The 17,829-nt window shown below is 52.8% G+C and overlaps 8 protein-coding genes across 8 annotated transcripts; 4 read left to right on the forward strand and 4 right to left on the reverse strand.

Annotated features, from left to right (window-relative positions):
* Window positions 1–266: 266 nt before the first annotated feature.
* On the reverse strand, window positions 267–3,033 carry SEPMUDRAFT_148652 (uncharacterized protein). The gene has a single exon (XM_016905059.1). The coding sequence runs from the start codon at window positions 2,995–2,997 to the stop codon at window positions 352–354; it is 2,646 nt and encodes an 881-aa protein (XP_016761426.1). The 5' UTR covers window positions 2,998–3,033; the 3' UTR covers window positions 267–351.
* Window positions 3,034–3,218: 185 nt separating this feature from the next.
* On the reverse strand, window positions 3,219–5,966 carry SEPMUDRAFT_125135 (uncharacterized protein). Its single transcript, XM_016901956.1, has 2 exons — window positions 3,379–5,966; window positions 3,219–3,307 (listed from the first exon to the last, which is right to left on the reverse strand). Exon 1 carries the CDS (start codon window positions 5,846–5,848, stop codon window positions 4,298–4,300), a length of 1,551 nt encoding a protein of 516 aa, XP_016761427.1. The 5' UTR covers window positions 5,849–5,966; the 3' UTR covers window positions 3,219–3,307; window positions 3,379–4,297.
* SEPMUDRAFT_42115 (nuclear cap binding protein subunit 2) lies at window positions 3,256–3,860 on the forward strand (the record flags this gene model as incomplete). Its single annotated transcript, XM_016908857.1, has 2 exons — window positions 3,256–3,309; window positions 3,381–3,860. The coding sequence occupies 2 exons, from the start codon at window positions 3,256–3,258 to the stop codon at window positions 3,858–3,860; spliced, it is 534 nt and encodes a 177-aa protein (XP_016761428.1).
* A 649-nt stretch (window positions 5,967–6,615) lies between the features above and the next one.
* Window positions 6,616–9,581, forward strand: SEPMUDRAFT_148654 (WD40 repeat-like protein). Its single transcript, XM_016905060.1, has 2 exons — window positions 6,616–6,780; window positions 6,882–9,581. The coding sequence occupies exon 2, from the start codon at window positions 7,013–7,015 to the stop codon at window positions 9,218–9,220; it is 2,208 nt and encodes a 735-aa protein (XP_016761429.1). The 5' UTR covers window positions 6,616–6,780; window positions 6,882–7,012; the 3' UTR covers window positions 9,221–9,581.
* A 42-nt stretch (window positions 9,582–9,623) lies between these two features.
* On the forward strand, window positions 9,624–11,129 carry SEPMUDRAFT_132640 (Clavaminate synthase-like protein). Its single transcript, XM_016902504.1, has 2 exons — window positions 9,624–9,962; window positions 10,195–11,129. Exons 1-2 carry the CDS (start codon window positions 9,740–9,742, stop codon window positions 11,085–11,087), a joined length of 1,116 nt encoding a protein of 371 aa, XP_016761430.1. The 5' UTR covers window positions 9,624–9,739; the 3' UTR covers window positions 11,088–11,129.
* A 523-nt stretch (window positions 11,130–11,652) lies between these two features.
* SEPMUDRAFT_132641 (uncharacterized protein) lies at window positions 11,653–13,351 on the reverse strand. The gene is made up of 4 exons (XM_016902505.1): window positions 13,335–13,351; window positions 12,743–13,283; window positions 12,618–12,686; window positions 11,653–12,565 (listed from the first exon to the last, which is right to left on the reverse strand). Exons 1-4 carry the CDS (start codon window positions 13,343–13,345, stop codon window positions 11,924–11,926), a joined length of 1,263 nt encoding a protein of 420 aa, XP_016761431.1. The 5' UTR covers window positions 13,346–13,351; the 3' UTR covers window positions 11,653–11,923.
* Window positions 13,352–13,526: 175 nt separating this feature from the next.
* SEPMUDRAFT_64131 (Hydroxyethylthiazole kinase) lies at window positions 13,527–15,424 on the reverse strand (the record flags this gene model as incomplete). The annotated part of the gene is made up of 3 exons (XM_016909669.1): window positions 15,345–15,424; window positions 15,025–15,148; window positions 13,527–14,974 (listed from the first exon to the last, which is right to left on the reverse strand). The coding sequence occupies exons 1-3, from the start codon at window positions 15,345–15,347 to the stop codon at window positions 13,527–13,529; spliced, it is 1,575 nt and encodes a 524-aa protein (XP_016761432.1). The 5' UTR covers window positions 15,348–15,424.
* Window positions 15,425–15,730: 306 nt separating this feature from the next.
* On the forward strand, window positions 15,731–17,750 carry SEPMUDRAFT_148657 (eIF-5_eIF-2B-domain-containing protein). The gene has a single exon (XM_016905061.1). The coding sequence runs from the start codon at window positions 16,255–16,257 to the stop codon at window positions 17,509–17,511; it is 1,257 nt and encodes a 418-aa protein (XP_016761433.1). The 5' UTR covers window positions 15,731–16,254; the 3' UTR covers window positions 17,512–17,750.
* Window positions 17,751–17,829: the final 79 nt, after the last annotated feature.

The raw sequence follows: 17,829 nt of genomic DNA on the forward strand, positions 1-17,829 counted from the left end.
ATAAGCTCGACCATGTCTTGTCCCTGTTGATAGTAAATGGAAATCAAGAGCCCTCCTGTAATGGACGAAAGGATTGTAGAGGCAGGTTCGCTACTTACCTAGGTAGTAGTACTGCATACCATGTATATCTCGATGAGCAAGACGCAGATGCGATCGTGCCGTAGTATAATCGAGGCGTGTTCGACAAGAGACGAGATCTTGGTAGATGAGGGGCGATGGAATTAGTGATGACGGGTACATGTATGGGACGAAAGTCGGTTGCCAGGATTATGGAGTGAACAGCCCATTTCTGGAGGATATGGGTGCGGAAATAGAGTAAGGCAATTCGGACGAGCTATGGAATACTGTCCATTAGAGCATCGCCTCCCTCGTCCCCATTTGAAGCCCTTCCAGCCTCGCACTGACGGCATCCACAAGCGCGGATTCTCGATCTAGCAATGCCCATACGTGATCCATCTTCCTCTGTCGATAATCTGCGCCCTGCGTAATGGAGGTCGCTCTCGAAGTTGGTCTCGAGTCGGCAACAGCGGCTTCTTCATCCCTCTTTTCCCTCTCACTTTGAATCTGTTCCGCCTGAGCCTGTAGTTGCTTGACCACCCTCTGCACGTCTTCGAATCTCGCTTCCAGACTCTTCTGCTCCTCATCCTCTTCAGTTCTGGCAGTGAGACTGCTGTTCTCCATATCCAAGATACCCGTGGGCCCAGTGGGGTTAGACTGCTGCTTGCCCAATAGAGTCTGCTGGATCCTGTCGACTTCTTCCGCAAATTGCTTCTCTTTCAAAGACATCTCTTTGCCGCCGACATTCCGCATCTTATTTCTCAACCGCTCTACACGATCCTGAATCTCTTTTGTTTTCTCCCTCTGCTGTTCGACTCGTTTCTGAATTTTGTTTCGTCCACCTCGAACCAATTCCGGATCGCCAGGTCTATGACTCTGCGGGAATTCGTCCTCCCCAGTGACAGAGTTCACGCGATTAGAGAGATCGCGCACACGATCTATCTGTGCCTTCATCTCATTGAGCATGCGCTCCATCCTTCGGAAGAGATCGGCGGCCGCTGTGTTCAGGTCGTGTGTCTCATTCGCCACAATTTGATGAGCAGCCGTGATTTTCTGTAGAGTATAGGGTGAGAAGTTCACGGCACCTTTGATATTCCCTTGATCTACGCCTGTGGCACTTGCACGTCGCCATTCTTCAATTTGAGCTGGGAGGCGAGAGGCCTTGAAGAAGACAGGCGAAGGGATGTATGGAGTACGAGCCTCAGGCGTGAGAAGTGGGTTGCTTTGGAAAGGATTGTCAGGCTCAAAGCCGTGAGTAGCGCTGGATGGCTTGTCGAGAACAGCGGCAAGAGGTCGAGAGGCAACTGAAGTGAGGGCAATATATTCTGCGTCGGCGTCATCAAGGACCACAATCGCAGCATTGGCATACTCGAGCGGTTCGTTGACGTCGCCAGTGATGTCTTCGACTAGCGTAGTAGAGCTTTTCAGGATGACATCGACTCGGAAGCCGATGCCGTGCGATCCCCCCGAAGCGGCTAGCTCGTCCTTAAGAATGGCAATCCATGGCCTGAAGGACAAGCTATAGATGCCAGACGGTTGTGTCGTGAAGAGCTCATAGCGATCGGCGGGGGATGTGGTAAACGTAGGATATGTTGCAGCGGAACCACCCTTTGTCGCGAGGTCGATGGTCTCAAAGAGTAGCAAGTTATGTGATATAGCCTCTTCGATCTGAAACGTACGGGGACGCTTCGCAGGCAACCACTCAGCCTCGACACCTTCCACGTTCAGGCAGACGTGGACCTGATTGGTGCTTGTGGCCAGACAGACTATGCCAATACTCAAGCCTTCGCCAACGGCTAGATCTTCAAAGTCCTCGTCTTCAAAGAGGTCCTCCTGGTTGACCTTGGGCGCAATGACATGTATGTCTGTGATCTCACCATCCAGAGGCTCGGGCGAAAGTTGAAATGGCCCCTGCAGCTTTGCGATCGGGCTGAGCTTCTTGGGTCGGGAGTAGACCTCGAAGTCATAGTGCCCAGGAGGACAAACAGGATCCTGCTCGTCCAGCTCCTGCAACCAGGCTTCCTGTTGTCGGGAAATGCGCTTCTCCGCATCCGAAGCATCCCCGTCGTAGGCGAGAAAGGTGGCCTTTGCGACTACACTGGTAGTCAGGCTCGGCAGTAAAGTAGCGGGAGCCCAGAAATCAGTAGGCAAGAAAGGGCACAGGGCATAGACATCTCCCTCGGTCATGGCAACCCAGAGGGTCATACTGGACCAGCCATCTTCTTCCTCCAAGCCTTGACCGCCAAAGCATGCGCCTGCAACCAGCATATCCACATCATCGGCGGAATAGCCTTTGTTGGCGCCATACTTGCTGGCACCTAAATCGTCCTTCGCGGAAGTAGCGTTGGCCAGCTTCTTGAGATCGACAGCAACAGTGGGCTGACTGAAGGAGATTCTATTATCCTGGTCCAACTCCCACAGCCGCACGCAGGCATCCTTTGTAATGGTGACCAAGCCAGTCCCGGAGGGTGACAGTGGGTGCCAGATGGCGCTGACCAGAGGGGAATTCTCGCGGACGTGCGCCGTCTCGCCGACGGTGAAGTACTTCAGCTTGAGGCTCTGCTGGCCGGAGAAGTCGAGGCTCTCGGAGGGCGGGAGGATGCAGACATGGCAGGTGTGGGTGGTCAATACGGCGACGAAGCTTCCATCGCGCGAGATGGAGATTTGCTGGATCGGTCGGTCTGCCGGCACCGGCGTGACGAGGACTTTGTATGGCGGCGGACCTCCCTCATTGGCCTCCTTGAGAATGTCGATGGTGGACCAACGCAGCTCTTTGCCCACCGCATAGAAGACCTCGTTGTCGCGATGCGCAATCCGGCGCGATGCCGTATCATGAGCCGGAGCGTCGCTGGCTTGCCTGTCGCTGCTCTCCTGGAAGAAGTGGAAGCCGGGCGTGCCATAGTCCAGCCATCGCGGCGCTCGATGCAACACTCGGGGCATCTTCCTGCTGTTGTCTTTCCACCTGTCTCTCTTCCCGCCAATACCGACTTGACACCTGACGTGCTGGACCGCCAAACGCGACCTTCGAAAGCTTGACGCGACTGACGGCAGTTTCCGCTCCGCCCGGAGCTAGGCTTGATCAAATCTAGCCTACAGCTGCGCGTTCACACTTCATCCTCCAAGCTCCAGCTGCCTCACCTTAAGGTCACTCGCAAGCACAACAAAATCTCCTCTGGCAAGATGGTGTCGCAGTTTCAAATGCGCAGTACGGTCGAGCGTCTCGACAAGCCGTCTTCCTATGCCATGAGCAAGGTACATACATCTATCCATTTACATCATCGAACAACCCATCACTTCAACCCGCTAACACATGCTCCCTACAGTACAAGAAACGTAAGCGCAACCCGGCCGATGAACCCACCGATGGCTCCGCTCGCGCAGCGTCTCCCGACCTCGAAGAAAAGCTCCAAAACGCGACCACCCTCTACGTCGGCAATCTCTCCTTCTACACCACCGAAGAACAAATCCACTCCCTCTTCAGCACCTGCGGAGAGATCAAACGTCTAGTCATGGGTCTCGATCGCTTCGCAAAGACACCGTGTGGATTCTGTTTCGTAGAATACTACACGCACGAAGACGCGCTGGATTGTCTCAAGTATGTGGGAGGGACGAAATTAGACGAGAGAATTATTCGAACGGACCTGGACGAGGGATTTTCCGAGGGCAGACAGTATGGGCGAGGGAGAAGTGGGGGTCAAGTGAGAGATGAGTATCGTGAGGAATATGATCCTGGAAGGGGTGGCTTTGGAAAACAACAGATTGGGGATAAGCAGTATGGAGACGAGTATGATCAGGGGAGATGAGGCGGTGGAGTTTAAAAGAAAAAAGAAAAGGGCGTGACAATATGGATTGGCTGGACTGCGTGGAAGTCAAGCTACGACTGAGATACACGCCACAGAAAGCATGGCAGCCGCACAGTGCTTGAGTGGAGCAGTCGTGCTGGAAACGGTGCCACGAATTGTGGACAGCGGGCGTGATCGAGCTGATCTTGAGGATTGAGTTCCCTGGGCTTTGTGAACCCTGGCTCACTGCGCCAGTGGAGAGCAGCGGGTATGGCGTTTGAGGCGTAGTGCAAGGATGCGACTGGAAAGGACAATACCCAAGCTACGACATTAGAGCAAGCTGGTAGCAGACATGACAGGAAGCGCAACATGCGGGCACGGGTGGGAAGTAAAACGGTATGCATCCGCCTGCACTGTCGCCGGGGATGCCATAGGTGCAGAGAACTACCTGTACATACTCACGACCCATCCATCAGTCTCGGCTGACTTGCTCCCGCATCCTCTTCTCCAACATGCTCATCATACACCGGTCGGACTTCCCATCTCATTCCATCGTCATCCAAACCGTGCCAGACTCCCAGATCTCGTGGCAGATAGACACCGACATCCTCCATGAACTCCTCTCTAGCCAGGCGATCAGTCTCACTCAATCGGTCCAACTCTTTGCGAGCCTTGTCTGCAATCTTCCTCATGGCCAAATCACTCACTTTCCGCCTTTCCACCTCTCGCAGAAGTTTCCCATAGCCCGACAGAAACTGTTCGTAAAAAATGCTGAGTTCTGCCAATTCTTTCGTCTTGCCTGCAATCTCCACTCTGATTCCCTCCCATCTGGCACGGAAATGTCCCGCCGCCTCGAGTTGAGTTGGTATGGCAGCGCGGATTTCGCGGATGCTCTCTACTACCTGCTTACTAGTATGACTCTGGCTTTGAACTTTGGCGGCGTGTTTCGCAAGCAAGGAATATTGATCTTCCATCTCCGCGGCTCGGTCGCGAATCTCCACGATCACGTCATCCACTTCATGTGCGTCTTTGACGAGAACGTGAAGCATTTCGGTTCGTTCGTGGTCGGAGATGGGTTCGGCGACGGTCTTGCGGTATAAGCTCTCCTCTGCGCCTGGAGTGGCGTCCTTCATATCTAATGTGGCTGCTCGTGCGGCCTCGCCACCGCCTTCGGTGTAGCGAAGAGCTCGGACACAGAGGTCATAATGGTTGACTAGGTTGTCAAGCAGACCTGCCATTTCTGTGGCGTGTTCTTCCATGTCGCGAAACAGCTGGGGAATGGAAGGCGGTGGCCCGTTATCGTAGATGGTGGGTTTGTCCGGCGAGAGTGTGGACGTGCCCCCACCATCCACGGTTTCCGCAAGTCTGTCGGTAATGGAATGGAGGGACAAGTCAAAGGTGGACAGACTATCGTTCAGATCGCCCCGAGCATTGTTGTAGTGGTCTATCAGATCACGCAGAGCAGACAACAAAGTGTCGTGGGTGTCTTCATCAATGAAGTCGAACAGCGTCTTGTTCTCATCCTCATCTACAGTTGTGGAAGCGTCTGTGATTGTGTCATTCGTACGCTGTCGTGACAAAGGATGCCTCTCAGATACAATAGTCTTTCGCAGCTGGGTCAAGGTCTTGTCCAGTCGCGCGTGAGCCTTGTCCAGGTCCGCGATGGTTTGATCGAACTCATTGGAGACCTGGCTGCCATCTTCCACCAGGGCTTCTCGGATGGCACTCAGAGTCTCGACTTGCTCATCCACGCGTCGTCTGACGTAAATGTTCTTGGCATTGAGGATGGCTATTTCCTCTATGAGCGACCTGGAATTCGTGACGAGCTCATTAGCACGATAGACATGGCTGGTGGCGGTGAGAGATCTCTTCGCGTTCACAAAATGCGTTATCAGATCCTGCAAGCCTGGCGCCTGGTCTATGATGGGCGACTGCGGTGGTGATGGCGACGGCGATGGCGATGGCGACGCAGAATGTTCGGCTGATGTGGTGGTAGATGACGAGCTCATATCGCTGACACGTTCGTCGCTGCCAGCGATTCCACTTTAGATGAATTGACCGGAGACAGTTCCAAAATCAGCGAGAAACATTGGATCTGTAATAAGATGGATAGTGGTTGGTCATGCTATCCTAGGTATGGGGGATGTGGACCAGAATGAAGGTGAACGAGTCAAGGCAGTTGCAGTTACTGGTACAGGTAGTTCACCTCAGCTTACACCTACCTTAGGTAAGCTTTCAGCCACCCGACGGCAGCTCATCCCGAGCTCCGGCCCGGAGGTGCTCGGGGTCTGCAAGGTTGCATAAGGCAAACCTACCTTAGTTCTAGTTCGAGTTCTAGTTAATGTAAGTCAAATATAGTTAAGGGCAACTAAGGTAACGTACCTAAGGTAAGGTAATTAATAGGAAGAAGTAGCGGTCAGGCGTCGATAGGAGGTACTAGGTAACGAACTCACTCGCATTGACGGGCAGGTCTGCAGAGAATGTCAGTGTCGTTGCCTCAATTCGTGCCTGAGCCAAGCAGTAAGAGAGACCAGAGCGGCGTCCAATAGAATGGAAGAGCACAAAGAAGTTAGCGGAAGTTGTTGGTGGTTGTGACTTTTGTGATGGCGTGAGCTGCCGCTCGGACGTCTTTCTCGCGCCAGACGGGAGCAGTGAGCACCTCATCGCCATCCCGAATGGCACAAGCAACAAAAAAAGTGTCGCCACACTAGCTACTAAGGTACTACACGTGCCTTACTTACTCATCACGCCTTCCTCCACCAACACACCTCATCCCACTGGTGCACACTACAGCTACCTTACTTCACCAACTGCCACGGCCGCGACCTTCCTCTTCCCTGTTTCGCACCGGCTCATCCGCGCCAACGACCTTCTTTTATTGCTTCTTTGTGTGCGCGAGTGCATACGTGTGTCTGTGTAAGATAACGAAGGTAGCACGTAGGTATTTGCTTCTGCCCGCCGACTTGAAGACGACGAGTGGCTGCGTACCTAGCTACATGTAGCTGTACTTCTACCTAGTACTTACCTGACATTACCCTACAGCGCATTCAACACTGAGCGCACATCTCCGAACTCTCCGTCCCTGCGCCACTGCGGCACACCTCTCCAGAGACTACCTACTCGAACCCTGGTAGCGGTTGGATGAGACCCAGCACCTTCCCCCATCACGCCTCATGGCGGAATCTGTCGTGATGGCCGAAGAACGGCACGAATGTGACCATGGTCACGGCCACGGCCACCACGATCACGAAAGCAGTCGCAAGTTGCAGCACCCCCCGAACAAGCACGCCGACATGAACCTGTCCACCTTCCTCCACGAACACATTCCCGCCTCCTACAACCCCCCCATCGCTGACAGCAGTGCCTCGCACTCTCACAAAGACCACCACCACCACCACGAGCACGACGCGGAAGAACAGAGACCAAACACCAAATTCTGCTACCGACACCACCCGGACATCAAGTGCCGCCGTCAAGCAAACGAGACGTCCATGGAGCAGTTGCAGGACGAGCTGTCCGGTCTGCCACAGATGGACCAGCAAGTCATCTCCCAAGTCTGGTCTTCCTTCTCTGCTGCGCCTGCCAAGCATCGCAAACTCATGCTGCAGGGCATTCTCACCCAGTGCTGCTTTCCTCAGCTCTCCTTCATCTCCGCCAACATCCGCGATCTCATCAAGATTGACTTCCTCTCGGCCCTTCCAGCTGAGCTAGGCTTTAAGATCTTGTGCTACCTGGACACCACTTCGCTCTGCAAGGCCGCCCAGGTGAGCCAACGATGGAGGACCTTGGCGGATGACGACGTCGTGTGGCACAAGATGTGTGAGCAGCACATTGACAGAAAGTGCAACAAGTGTGGCTGGGGTCTGCCTCTGCTAGAGAGGAAAAGATTGAGAATCGAAAAGAGACAGATACAGTTGAGGGCTACGGGTAGAGGACTGAATCAGTGGTCACCCAACATCACTCCCATTCCCGAGGACTTCGAATCACTGACCATGGGTCCGCCGGAGATGCTCGACGGAGAGGCGAGCAGCAGTCGTGGCTTGAAGCGCTCACGTGAAGGCGCTGCCAGTATCTCACCGGAGCTTGCCAAACGACATTGTTCCATATCGTCGCAAGAGAGTGTCCCCGTCGGTGTCGAAGGCAACGATGCATACTTTGCACCTCGCAAGCGACCTTGGAAAGATGTGTACAAGGACCGCTTCAAGGTGAGCACCGCGTGGAAGAACGGACGATGTACCACCAAGGTCTTCAAGGGCCACACCAATGGAGTCATGTGCCTGCAATTTGAAGATAATGTCTTGATCACGGGTTCATACGACACGACTGTGAAGATTTGGGACATTGACACCGGAGAAGTCATTCGAACTCTCACTGGCCACACCGCCGGCATTCGCGCGCTGCAATTCAGCGGAGACAGACTCGTCACCGGCAGTCTCGACTCGACCGTCAAGATATGGAACTGGAGGGAAGGAAAGCTGCTCAAGACATGGCAAGCACATGATGCCGGAGTCATCACTGTGAATTTCACACAAAGATACCAGGCTTCAGGGTCTCAGGATAAGAATATCCGTGTCTGGGACTTGACCACTGGCCAAACATTTTTGCTCCGAGGCCACCAGGATTGGGTGAACAGCGTGAAGATTGACGACGCCTCTCGCACGCTCTTCTCCGCATCCGACGATCTCACCGTCCGCATATGGGATCTGGATAGCAGACAGTGTATTCGAGAATTCACCGGTCACGTCGGCCAAGTGCAGCAAGTGGTGCCTATGCCACCAGAGTTCAACCTGGACGATATTGTTCTTACTCCGAACGACAAGGATGACGATACTAGTAGTATCAGTTCCGTTACCATTGCTCCTTCGCATAGAGAACACAATCATCACAACCTGGACGCAGCCCCCCAGTTCTGGCCACATGATGAGGACAGAGCAGCACCACCGCGATACATGATCACTGGCGCTTTAGACTCGACCATTCGTCTGTGGGACACTCACTTCAAGACCGCAGGTTTTGGGCAGGAGGGTACGTCGGATTGTGGTCAAGTCGGCTCTTCTATCCTTCCTACGGATCCGCTCACCAATTCTCACTTTCCCCGCGCTCAGGCGTGCATTCGCACGTTCTTTGGACACGTGGAAGGCATCTGGGCATTGTCAGCCGACCACCTCAGACTCATCTCGGGCAGTGAGGATAAGATGATGAAAGTCTGGGACCCGCGCACCGGCAAATGTGACAGGACCTTTACTGGCCATCAGGGACCCATTACGTGCTCATGGTTGTCAGACAGTAGAGTTGCGAGTGGAAGTGAGGATTGCGAGGTTAGAATGCTCTGCTTTGGAGATGAGCGGCGTGCCGCAAATGGAGTTGCCGAGAAGAAGTGAAAAAAAAAGAAAAAGAAAACCTCTGAATTTTGTTTGGTTCGTCGCGATGATACGAAATGGGCAAATGGGACTTAGCGTAGGTGTTTTGGTGCGCAGTAAGCACCCCTGAACGCCACGGCTGGGCTGGGAGGTCTGAATGGATTCTGGGATTCGCGTTTTGTGGCGTCTTTATCGAGGCTCTACTTGCTGTTATCATCATCTGTCTGTCGGCCACTATTTTATGGACGGACAGATTGAGAAAGCTATTATAAGGTATTCTCAATGTACAGCTTTATTTTCAATTGCAGCGCCCAAATGGGAAGGCAGTTATATTCTTGGCATTCTCGGTCATCTCCGATAACAGGCATACATGGTTTGTCACTTCACATCTCTCTCTCTCTCTCTCTCACACACACACCAAATCATTTCTCCTTTCCAAGTTCCTTCTCACCCTCGATTCCCCAGACCTTTTTCGAAATCCACGTTCTCCCTTGGCTCATTCTCGTCCCGCCACCAGAATACACAGCATTCATCTCAACAATGGGCTCTCTTGCTCCACCCAGCCGACCCCCAAGCGCGGTCTCGGTATCTCTCCAAGAACTCCAGAATGGCACCGTCTCGCTCGATACTCTCGAGCAAGCGTTTGGGGCAGACAGTTTGGGCATCATCCTCGTGCGAGATTTACCCGAGGAGTTTGTGGGTTTGAGAAGGTCGTTGTTGAGTTATGCTAGTTACTTGGCGAACTTGCCGAGGGAGGAATTAGGTGAGTTTTTATGAGGAGGAGGAGTTGGTGGTGGTGTTGGTGGTGTTGGTGTTGGTGTTGATGATCATGATCATGATCATAGACCTTGTAAAGGTGACTTCACATATGGCAGATCACGTCGGAATCTGCAAGAGGCTCGGCTGATGCTTAGATCATAATTACTGTATTTCGAGACTTGCATCTTCAGTGGTCGTTCACTGACTACCTAGAAGCTGACTTTGTCTCATTTCAGAAAAGGTCGAAATCCCTGCAGCACGCTACAACGTCGGCTGGTCTTGCGGTAAAGAAAAGCTCGACAATGGCCAATTCGATACCTTTAAAGGTTCCTACTACGTTCAACCCATCCACTCAGCAGACGGAAAGCCAGAAGCCAAGGCACGAGAACTGTTTCCGCACATTCCAGACATGACGAGCCCCAACGTATGGCCAAGCGAGGATGTGTTGCCTGGATTCGAAGCACTCTTCGAAAAGCTCTGTCGCTTGATCGTCGATGTAGCTGGCTTAGTAGCTAGAAGCTGTGACCGATATGGCGTAGCAAAGCTCGAGGACTACCGAGATGGTACGCTCGAGAACATTGTCAGAGGGAGTGTGAGCACCAAAGCAAGACTCTTGCACTACTTTCCTCCTCCACCAAAAGCACCAGGTTCCGCAGAAAAGGGCGATGATGATTGGTGTGGCACACATTCAGATCTGGGAGCTTTGACCGGTCTGACCAGTAATATGTTTATCGACGAATCCATGTCCTCGCCTACAGCACCAGACGCCGCGCGAGCGCCAGATGGACGACTGGCAAATCTTCCCGAACTGGACCACCATCCGGATCCCAAAGCCGGACTCTGGATCAAAGACCGAGCTGGTCGAACCACTCAAGTCCACATTCCACGAGATTGTCTCGCGTTCCAAACCGGCGAGGCCTTGCAGCTAATTACCAGAGGCAAATTCCGAGCTGTACCGCATTTTGTCCGCGGACCCGCTGGTGTCGTGGGAGACGATGGCCAGGAGAGGAAGATTGCGCGAAACACGCTTGCTGTGTTTACGCAGCCCAACTTGTGGGAGATTGTGGACGAAAAAGAAAACTTGGACTTTGCGGGTTTGGCAAAAAGAGTCTTTGAGAAGACGTATTGAGATGTTGATAGGTAGTATTACCTTACCGTACCTTTACCTTACCTCACTCTACCCTACTAATCTCGGCACTCGTACTACTAGAGCTTAAGAACGTGCTTCGCGAGCTTAGGGGCGTTCTTCGATTTATCCATATCCGATAATGTCTAGCGCCCAGTATCGTTCGTTGTCTATCTATTAATTTCTGCTAAGAGTATCAGACTGCCTCGAAAAGACAATAACTACCTCAAGAAGATCGCTCCCTCGCATATAGGTAGGTAGGAACCTAGTCGAGTGAAAACAAATAAACTAGAAATTCAGTAGGAATAGTAGTAGGTAGTTATAACAGCAGTTGCACTAGTCGAAAAAGGGCTAGTACCTACCTTAGGCAGATTTATAGGGATACCTATATCATATGTTTCCTGCTTCCCATTTTGAGTCTTAAGGACGACGTGTTCGAAGCCGGTAATAGATCTACTGGGTAGGTAAGATAGGTACCTATGTAGTTCAGATAGGCTTTTCTGGATAACATGGAATGGGAAATCTTTTGTATATTTCAATAATACCTACCCATCTTGGATCGGGTTCTGGCTTTATTCTGGTCAATATCGAATATACGGTACTTTGTTTTGTGACGTATCTGGCGCGCCCACCTCTGCATCATCGTCATCATCATCATCTGCGGCTTTTCTTCCTCCGAAATCTCCCATCACCAAAGCTGGCGATGCGCTTGTAGTAGTGCCCCGTTTACCTGCACATGGTAGGTATGTATGTATGACTGCAACTCAAACCACACCAAACCAAGGCATTCTGTGGCAGTATGGCAGGGATGCCATACTCAGAGCATGTATCCCAGTACCTCAATAAATTACATCGTCTTCATCGCCCTTCACCACGTGGTCACCATCATCGTCAAGCTCGTCTTTCTCGTCCTTTGCATCGCCATCAAGGGCGGCTCTCGTTCCGCAACTGGGAGTCGTCTCTGTCTCTTCGCGATCGACGGATGTGCCGTTATTTACCTCGGTCTTTCGCTGCTTCTCTGATTCTTTCGTCTCGACTTCTCCTGACGTACTGACTTGTTTTGCTGCGCCTCCATCAACCACGCTGTTAGGATTGTGAGGCGAAGCTGCTAGACACTCGGGCCCTTCAACTGGTCGATCGGAAATTTCGTCATTAGTGGTAGATTCCTGCTCGGGCTGGATATTAGTGTTTTTCGCCGCCATCTCCTCGTCCTTGTTGGAACCACTCTTCGCTATCGCAGCATCCTCAAATGCCTCATGAGGTGATGTGCTGTTCCCGACTTTGTCGTTTGTATCCTGTCGGGCTTGGCACGGAGCAGAAGTGGATGGGGCCATATTAAGAAGGTCTTTGGTGATGCCCAATCGTCTGCACTTCTCGGTCTCCCACTCGATAAGCTCTCGATCTATTTGCGCTTGGGCTTCCTTCAACTGTCGCTCGATGAGATCTTCTTCGTCATCAAGGAGATCCCAAGGTCGATAGTACTGCATTCATCAGCTGGGTGTTCCTTGAGATCGTGTAATCACTTCTACATACCAGCTTCGGGGTGGCTTTAGTCTGCAAAAAGTTTGCAGTACTCAGCATGTGCTTGTGCCGGATGTGCATCTGGTCAAAAAGTCAGTGACTCCTCTCCGTATATTTCATGCAGCTGGGGCACCCACATCTCGCTCGTCTACCTCAAGTTGTTCGTTCTTCCGCTGGATGGCCAGCCGCTCGAGCCTCCTCTGGCGATCCTCGAGGCGTTCGTCATCCTGCTTCTGAAGCTCAGCTTTCTTCCGTTGCTCGATTTCCGCGCGTCTCTTCGATGTCCTATCACTGGGCCGGTTCAAGTTCCCTAGAAGTGCGCCAAACAGGCGCTTACTGCGCTGCTTTTCGTCTGGCGCCTTGACCACCGTGTTCTTTCTGCGACCGCCACCTTCGCGATCTTTCTCTGCTGATGTCTCCGGCTTGGAAGCGCTGCCGTTCTTCGACTCGGTTGGAGAGGTGGATCGTGCTCGCGCTGCTGAGGACGCGACTTCTCCCCCTTCTTTTGCTGCTGATCTTGATCTCGATCGCGGTGATGTCTTACCCGGACTTGTGCGCTGTCTCTTGCTGCTACCATCGATGTCGTCTGCCACGTCGGATTGTCGCCGCTTCATGCCATTACTCGTGGCACGCTTGACAACGTCCTCGGAATCGGGGAGTGCGACTGCGGATGCGATGCTGCGCCGTCTGTCAGTGGACGCATTATTGGACTCGGTGCGATCATCATACACTTCTGCCATGATGTGCGTGTGCAGTCGTTAGTAAAATAAATCAATGTTGGTGTTCATCAATCGCGTCGAGTTCTGGACAAGGGTGCGGCGAGGTTAAACGGTGAAATAACACCGCTGCCAAGACGGGACGAGCTTTTGGATAATTGGAGAATCAATTAAATAGGTAATTACCTTATTCAGGCTTATTGTTCTAAATGATTGCTATCTTTGCTGTCTGAGACCACAAACCATTACCTCCTACGCTCTCTTGTCGTATCCTGTACAGCTCATCGATGAAAGCCGGCACGAACGTCCCCGGACCCTTGACGTCGTCTCTTACGGCAGCTCGTTCGGCGGCGATCTCGTACATGAGAATCGCCGTGACTGCGGCCAGTAGAGGATCTTCTCGCTCGATTGCAAGAAAACTTGCTATCGTGGTGCCTAGAGTACATCCACTTCCAGTTATCTCGCCGAGGAATGGGTGTCCATTACTGATTGCGAGACTTCGCTCGCCGTCCGAGATGACGTCGGTTGAGCCGGTCATGAGAACAACATTGTGTTCTCTCGCAGCTGTGGCTTTGACCAGGTGTATCCTCTCATCCAAAGATAACTGTGAGGCTCCGGAGTCCACGCCATGCTGCTGAAAGCCGGTGGCGCCAGCGACTGTACGAATCTCGCCTTCATTCCCTTTGATCACAGTGAAGTAGCCTCCAGCCAGCAGCGTCTTGACTCCATCTCGGCGTTGCTGCGTTGCACCAGCGCCCACTGGATCATACAGTACAGGTCCTCCCAAAGCATTGTAGGCCGACAATGCCTTCAGATAGTTGTCTCTCATTTCGGGCGTCACTGTACCCATGTTGATGACAAGAGCACCACCTAGGCCGGCAAGATCGGGAGCTTCCAGACCATTGTTGGACATGATGGGCGAAGCTCCAATTGCAAGTGCCACATTCGCTGCAAAGTTCTGGACTACAAGGTTAGTCATATTATGGCATAGTGGCTTTCGCCCAGCCAGGCGTTGCACGAGGTCTGGAGCTCTCGCAATCACGTCGTCCGAGGATAATGGCCTCTTCGTGCTACTGACGACGAACGGTGGTGGTGTCTCAATCAGATCTCGCAGCTTCAAGGCAGCCTCCTTCGCATCTGCAACTCCCATTATCGCGCTCACGACGGCAACTCCATCAAGGTTCTTGTTTTTCGAAGCTGTCTGGTACAGGACGCGCTGGGCGTTTGATGCGTTGATGCCGCCAATGCAGACAGTCTTGACGTCAAGACCTTTCTCGGCGAGCGAGGCGAGGATGAGCTGAACTCCAGCGGTCCCGATGATCGACTTCGTGTTCTCTTTGGTAGGTGTTGCAAAGACGGTTCCGATGCCAAGATAGTCTGCACCATCTCTGGCGGCGGCGATGGCCTCTTCCTCGCTATTCGCGGTCACTCCAATGATGGCATGAGGTCCAAGAAGTCTGCGAGCAGACTTCAGGTCAATGTCATCCTGGCCAATGTGCACACCTTCCACGCCCACCGCAAGAGCCACGTCGACCCGGTCATTGATCAGCAAAGGCACGCGAGCTGCCTTGGTGACTTGATGAAGCTGCGCAGCTATCCGCACGAGGTCTGCGGTATCTGACGTCTTGTCGCGATACTGCACAATGGTGGCGCCTGATCATGTGTAAGAAGAGCATTTTCCGGATCAATTTGATGTGCTTCACCTCCATCGACTGCCGCTTTGACCACAGCTACCAGATCCTTGTCTCCTAGTATCGCAGGTGTAGAGTCTGTCACCAAGTATAGAGCATAGTTGACTTCTGGGGGCGCCATGACGGTATTCGCTGCCTGTTTGTGCTATTAGATGAGGTGGTGGAGTTTTCGGAGGTTTTGGAGGGGTTGTTCTTCCGTTGTCGGAATCGTGAAGTTCAAAAGTGGCGGCTGTTACTATTGAGCATTGCCCGTCGGGATGAACAAGCAAGCATCACAGAGTAGTATCCCAGCAATGGACTCTCCTCCGCACGTCCATCATCCATGGACCTACCATGCGTATATTCCACGTTATCGTGATAGTTATACGAGATATGTCTTGTGCCCGTGCTCATGTGCACCCTGGATTCGATGATGAAGCTTGGAAGCACAGACGACGACTGAATCACAAAAATATGCTCAACTCCTGCACAGCGGTGGCATTGATTATACCAGAACCAAGGAAATGACTGATTCGGTGCGACTGATGTGATGCAGCATATATGGCCAGCTGATGTCGATGTCGCTGTCCGGTGGTGCTATCACGTGACGGCCAGGAAACCGGCAGCCTACCCGAGAGACACGTGCAGACCAGATTCTCCTAGTGCGGCCAGAGGCGGCGGTTCATATTCTGTTCCGCTTCCACCTCCTCGTCCTTTCTCCCTCCAGCATCGACACCACCCAACACCACCACCACCGCCTGCCGCCTTCATCCGCACCTGCGTCGGTACCGCAGCCATTAGCAGCACGCGCTTCCAGCAATCACAAACTTCCACACCGCAAAGAGGCCACGCCACGCCGCCCACCATCCGCCGCCATCACCATACCCTCCCTCCGAAAGGATTCTTATCAACCCCGACTCATCGTCCCGAGCAGAGCACAGGGTTTATGTATTCGTCCCACGCGAACGCCTTTCAAGTCGAACCGCCGCCTGTGCAGCAACCATTCCGCATAACGCGAAGACCCCGTAGTAGCGGACACGAACGTAATAACGGTTGACTCTCTGTCTAAGACCTGCTGTCTGAGACTTGAACACCACCTCCGACATCACGTCTTTCACCACGGCCATTCCCTGCAACATACGACAGCGGCAGCACACGCTGGCTTCTGTCTACTGCATGTCTCGTCGGCCTTTCGCCCTGTAAACTCGACCGATCCCGCCACACTACTTCTCCCACCAAATTCAGCCACCCACTACCGCAGTCATGGCCAACGTCAACATCCGTCGCGATGTCGCTGACCCCTTCTACCGCTACAAGATGGAGAAAATCCAGTCCAAGGTGGAAGGCAAAGGCAACGGCATCAAAACCGTCATTGTGAACCTGAGCCAAGTCGCATATCAGCTCGCTCGTCCACCAAACTATGTGATCAAATACTTCGGCTTCGAGCTTGGCGCCCAGACCAACGTCGACCCCAAGGATGATCGCTGGATCATCAATGGCGCCCACGAGGCTAGCAAGCTGCAGGATTATCTGGACGGTTTCATCAACAAGTTCGTGCTGTGCAAGGAATGCAAGAACCCGGAGACTGTGGTCAATATCAAGGATGGCGAGATTCTTTTCGACTGCAAGGCGTGTGGCAAGATCAGCAAGGCCGATCTGCGCAACAAGCTCTCGGGATACATACTCAAGGATGCGCCAAAGAAGGGCAAAAAGGACAAGTCTACCAAAAAGGCAGATCGCAAGGCGCGCAAGGAAGCCGAGAGGAATGGTACTCTTGAGAAGGATGGCAGTCCTGGCGACAGTGGCTCCGACCCTGTTGAGGACGAGGTTGAAGACGAGGGCAACGCCAGCGACGATGATCTTACCAGGAGAATCAATGCCGAGGCCAAGGAACTCGCTGAAATCAAGGAGAAGGAGGTCGAGTGGTCTGTTGATATGTCCGAGGCTGCCGTCAAGGCGCGTGCCCAGGCATTGCCAGAGGATCTGAAGAACACATTGGTCATCGAGAACGGCGATGACGCCGAAGGCGGAGACAATGCGTTCGAGGAGTTTGGCAAGTGGATCGAGTCGAAGGCTGAGGAGGAGGGCGGTATTACCAAGGTCAAAGACGTCGACATTTACCTCAAGGCGAAGGAGCTTGGCATCGAGTCCAAGCACCGCACTCCTGCTGTTCTGGCACAGTGTATCTTTGACGACAGTATTGTGAAGCAGATCGACACCCGTGCCGCTATGCTGAAGAAGATGATCACCTCTGACCGCCACGAGAAGGCTTTCCTGGGTGGTATTGAGCGGTTCGTCGGTATTGACAAGCCGAATCTCATCCCATCAGTCAGTGCCATTCTGCTCAAGGTTTACGAGAATGACTTGGCTACTGAGGAGAACCTCAAGGCCTGGTGCGGCAAGGCCAGCAAGAAGTACGTGGACTTGCAGACTTCTCGCAAGGTCCGCAAGAGTGCCGAGAAGTTCCTCGAGTGGCTTGAGAACGCGGAGTCGGATGAGGAAGAGTCTGACGAGGAGTAGAAAGGAGACCTCGCCTGTGAATTGTTGCATGGACACACGTTCGCTATTGTTGCGTTGCAATCAGAATGTAAACTCCACTCCTCGGCGGAATCGCTGGGCCTAAAAAAACTTGCTTTTATACAGATATGCGTACTACACTCAGACCGCAGACGGTAGTGATGATTATGATTTTCTCCGCCTCAACTTCGATATATGTGCATGTTTAAGTACAGTATCTGGTATTATAGTATTACCTCGCCATGTGCATCTTCTGTCTTGACCGTCTGTGCTTCGATGTCTTGGCGACGACTTTGAACAACGCGACTGCCATCACGCGAG

Source organism: Sphaerulina musiva (genome assembly GCF_000320565.1).
Source record: "Sphaerulina musiva SO2202 unplaced genomic scaffold SEPMUscaffold_4, whole genome shotgun sequence".
Taxonomy (NCBI): Eukaryota; Fungi; Ascomycota; class Dothideomycetes; order Mycosphaerellales; family Mycosphaerellaceae; genus Sphaerulina; species Sphaerulina musiva.

Excerpts from the sequence above, each read along its gene's own strand:
- SEPMUDRAFT_148652 (XM_016905059.1), bottom strand. The coding sequence starts at position 2,997 with ATGCCCCGAGTGTTGCATCGAGCGCCGCGATGGCTGGACTATGGCACG.
- SEPMUDRAFT_125135 (XM_016901956.1), bottom strand. The coding sequence starts at position 5,848 with ATGAGCTCGTCATCTACCACCACATCAGCCGAACATTCTGCGTCGCCA.
- SEPMUDRAFT_148654 (XM_016905060.1), top strand. The coding sequence starts at position 7,013 with ATGGCGGAATCTGTCGTGATGGCCGAAGAACGGCACGAATGTGACCAT.
- SEPMUDRAFT_132640 (XM_016902504.1), top strand. The coding sequence starts at position 9,740 with ATGGGCTCTCTTGCTCCACCCAGCCGACCCCCAAGCGCGGTCTCGGTA. Across the intron at positions 9,963-10,194 it reads CTTGCCGAGGGAGGAATTAG|AAAAGGTCGAAATCCCTGCA; the intron begins GTGAGTTTTTAT and ends GTCTCATTTCAG.
- SEPMUDRAFT_132641 (XM_016902505.1), bottom strand. Across the intron at positions 12,687-12,742 it reads TTGAGGTAGACGAGCGAGAT|ATGCACATCCGGCACAAGCA; the intron begins GTGGGTGCCCCA and ends CTTTTTGACCAG. Across the intron at positions 12,566-12,617 it reads CTAAAGCCACCCCGAAGCTG|TACTATCGACCTTGGGATCT; the intron begins GTATGTAGAAGT and ends TGATGAATGCAG.
- SEPMUDRAFT_148657 (XM_016905061.1), top strand. The coding sequence starts at position 16,255 with ATGGCCAACGTCAACATCCGTCGCGATGTCGCTGACCCCTTCTACCGC.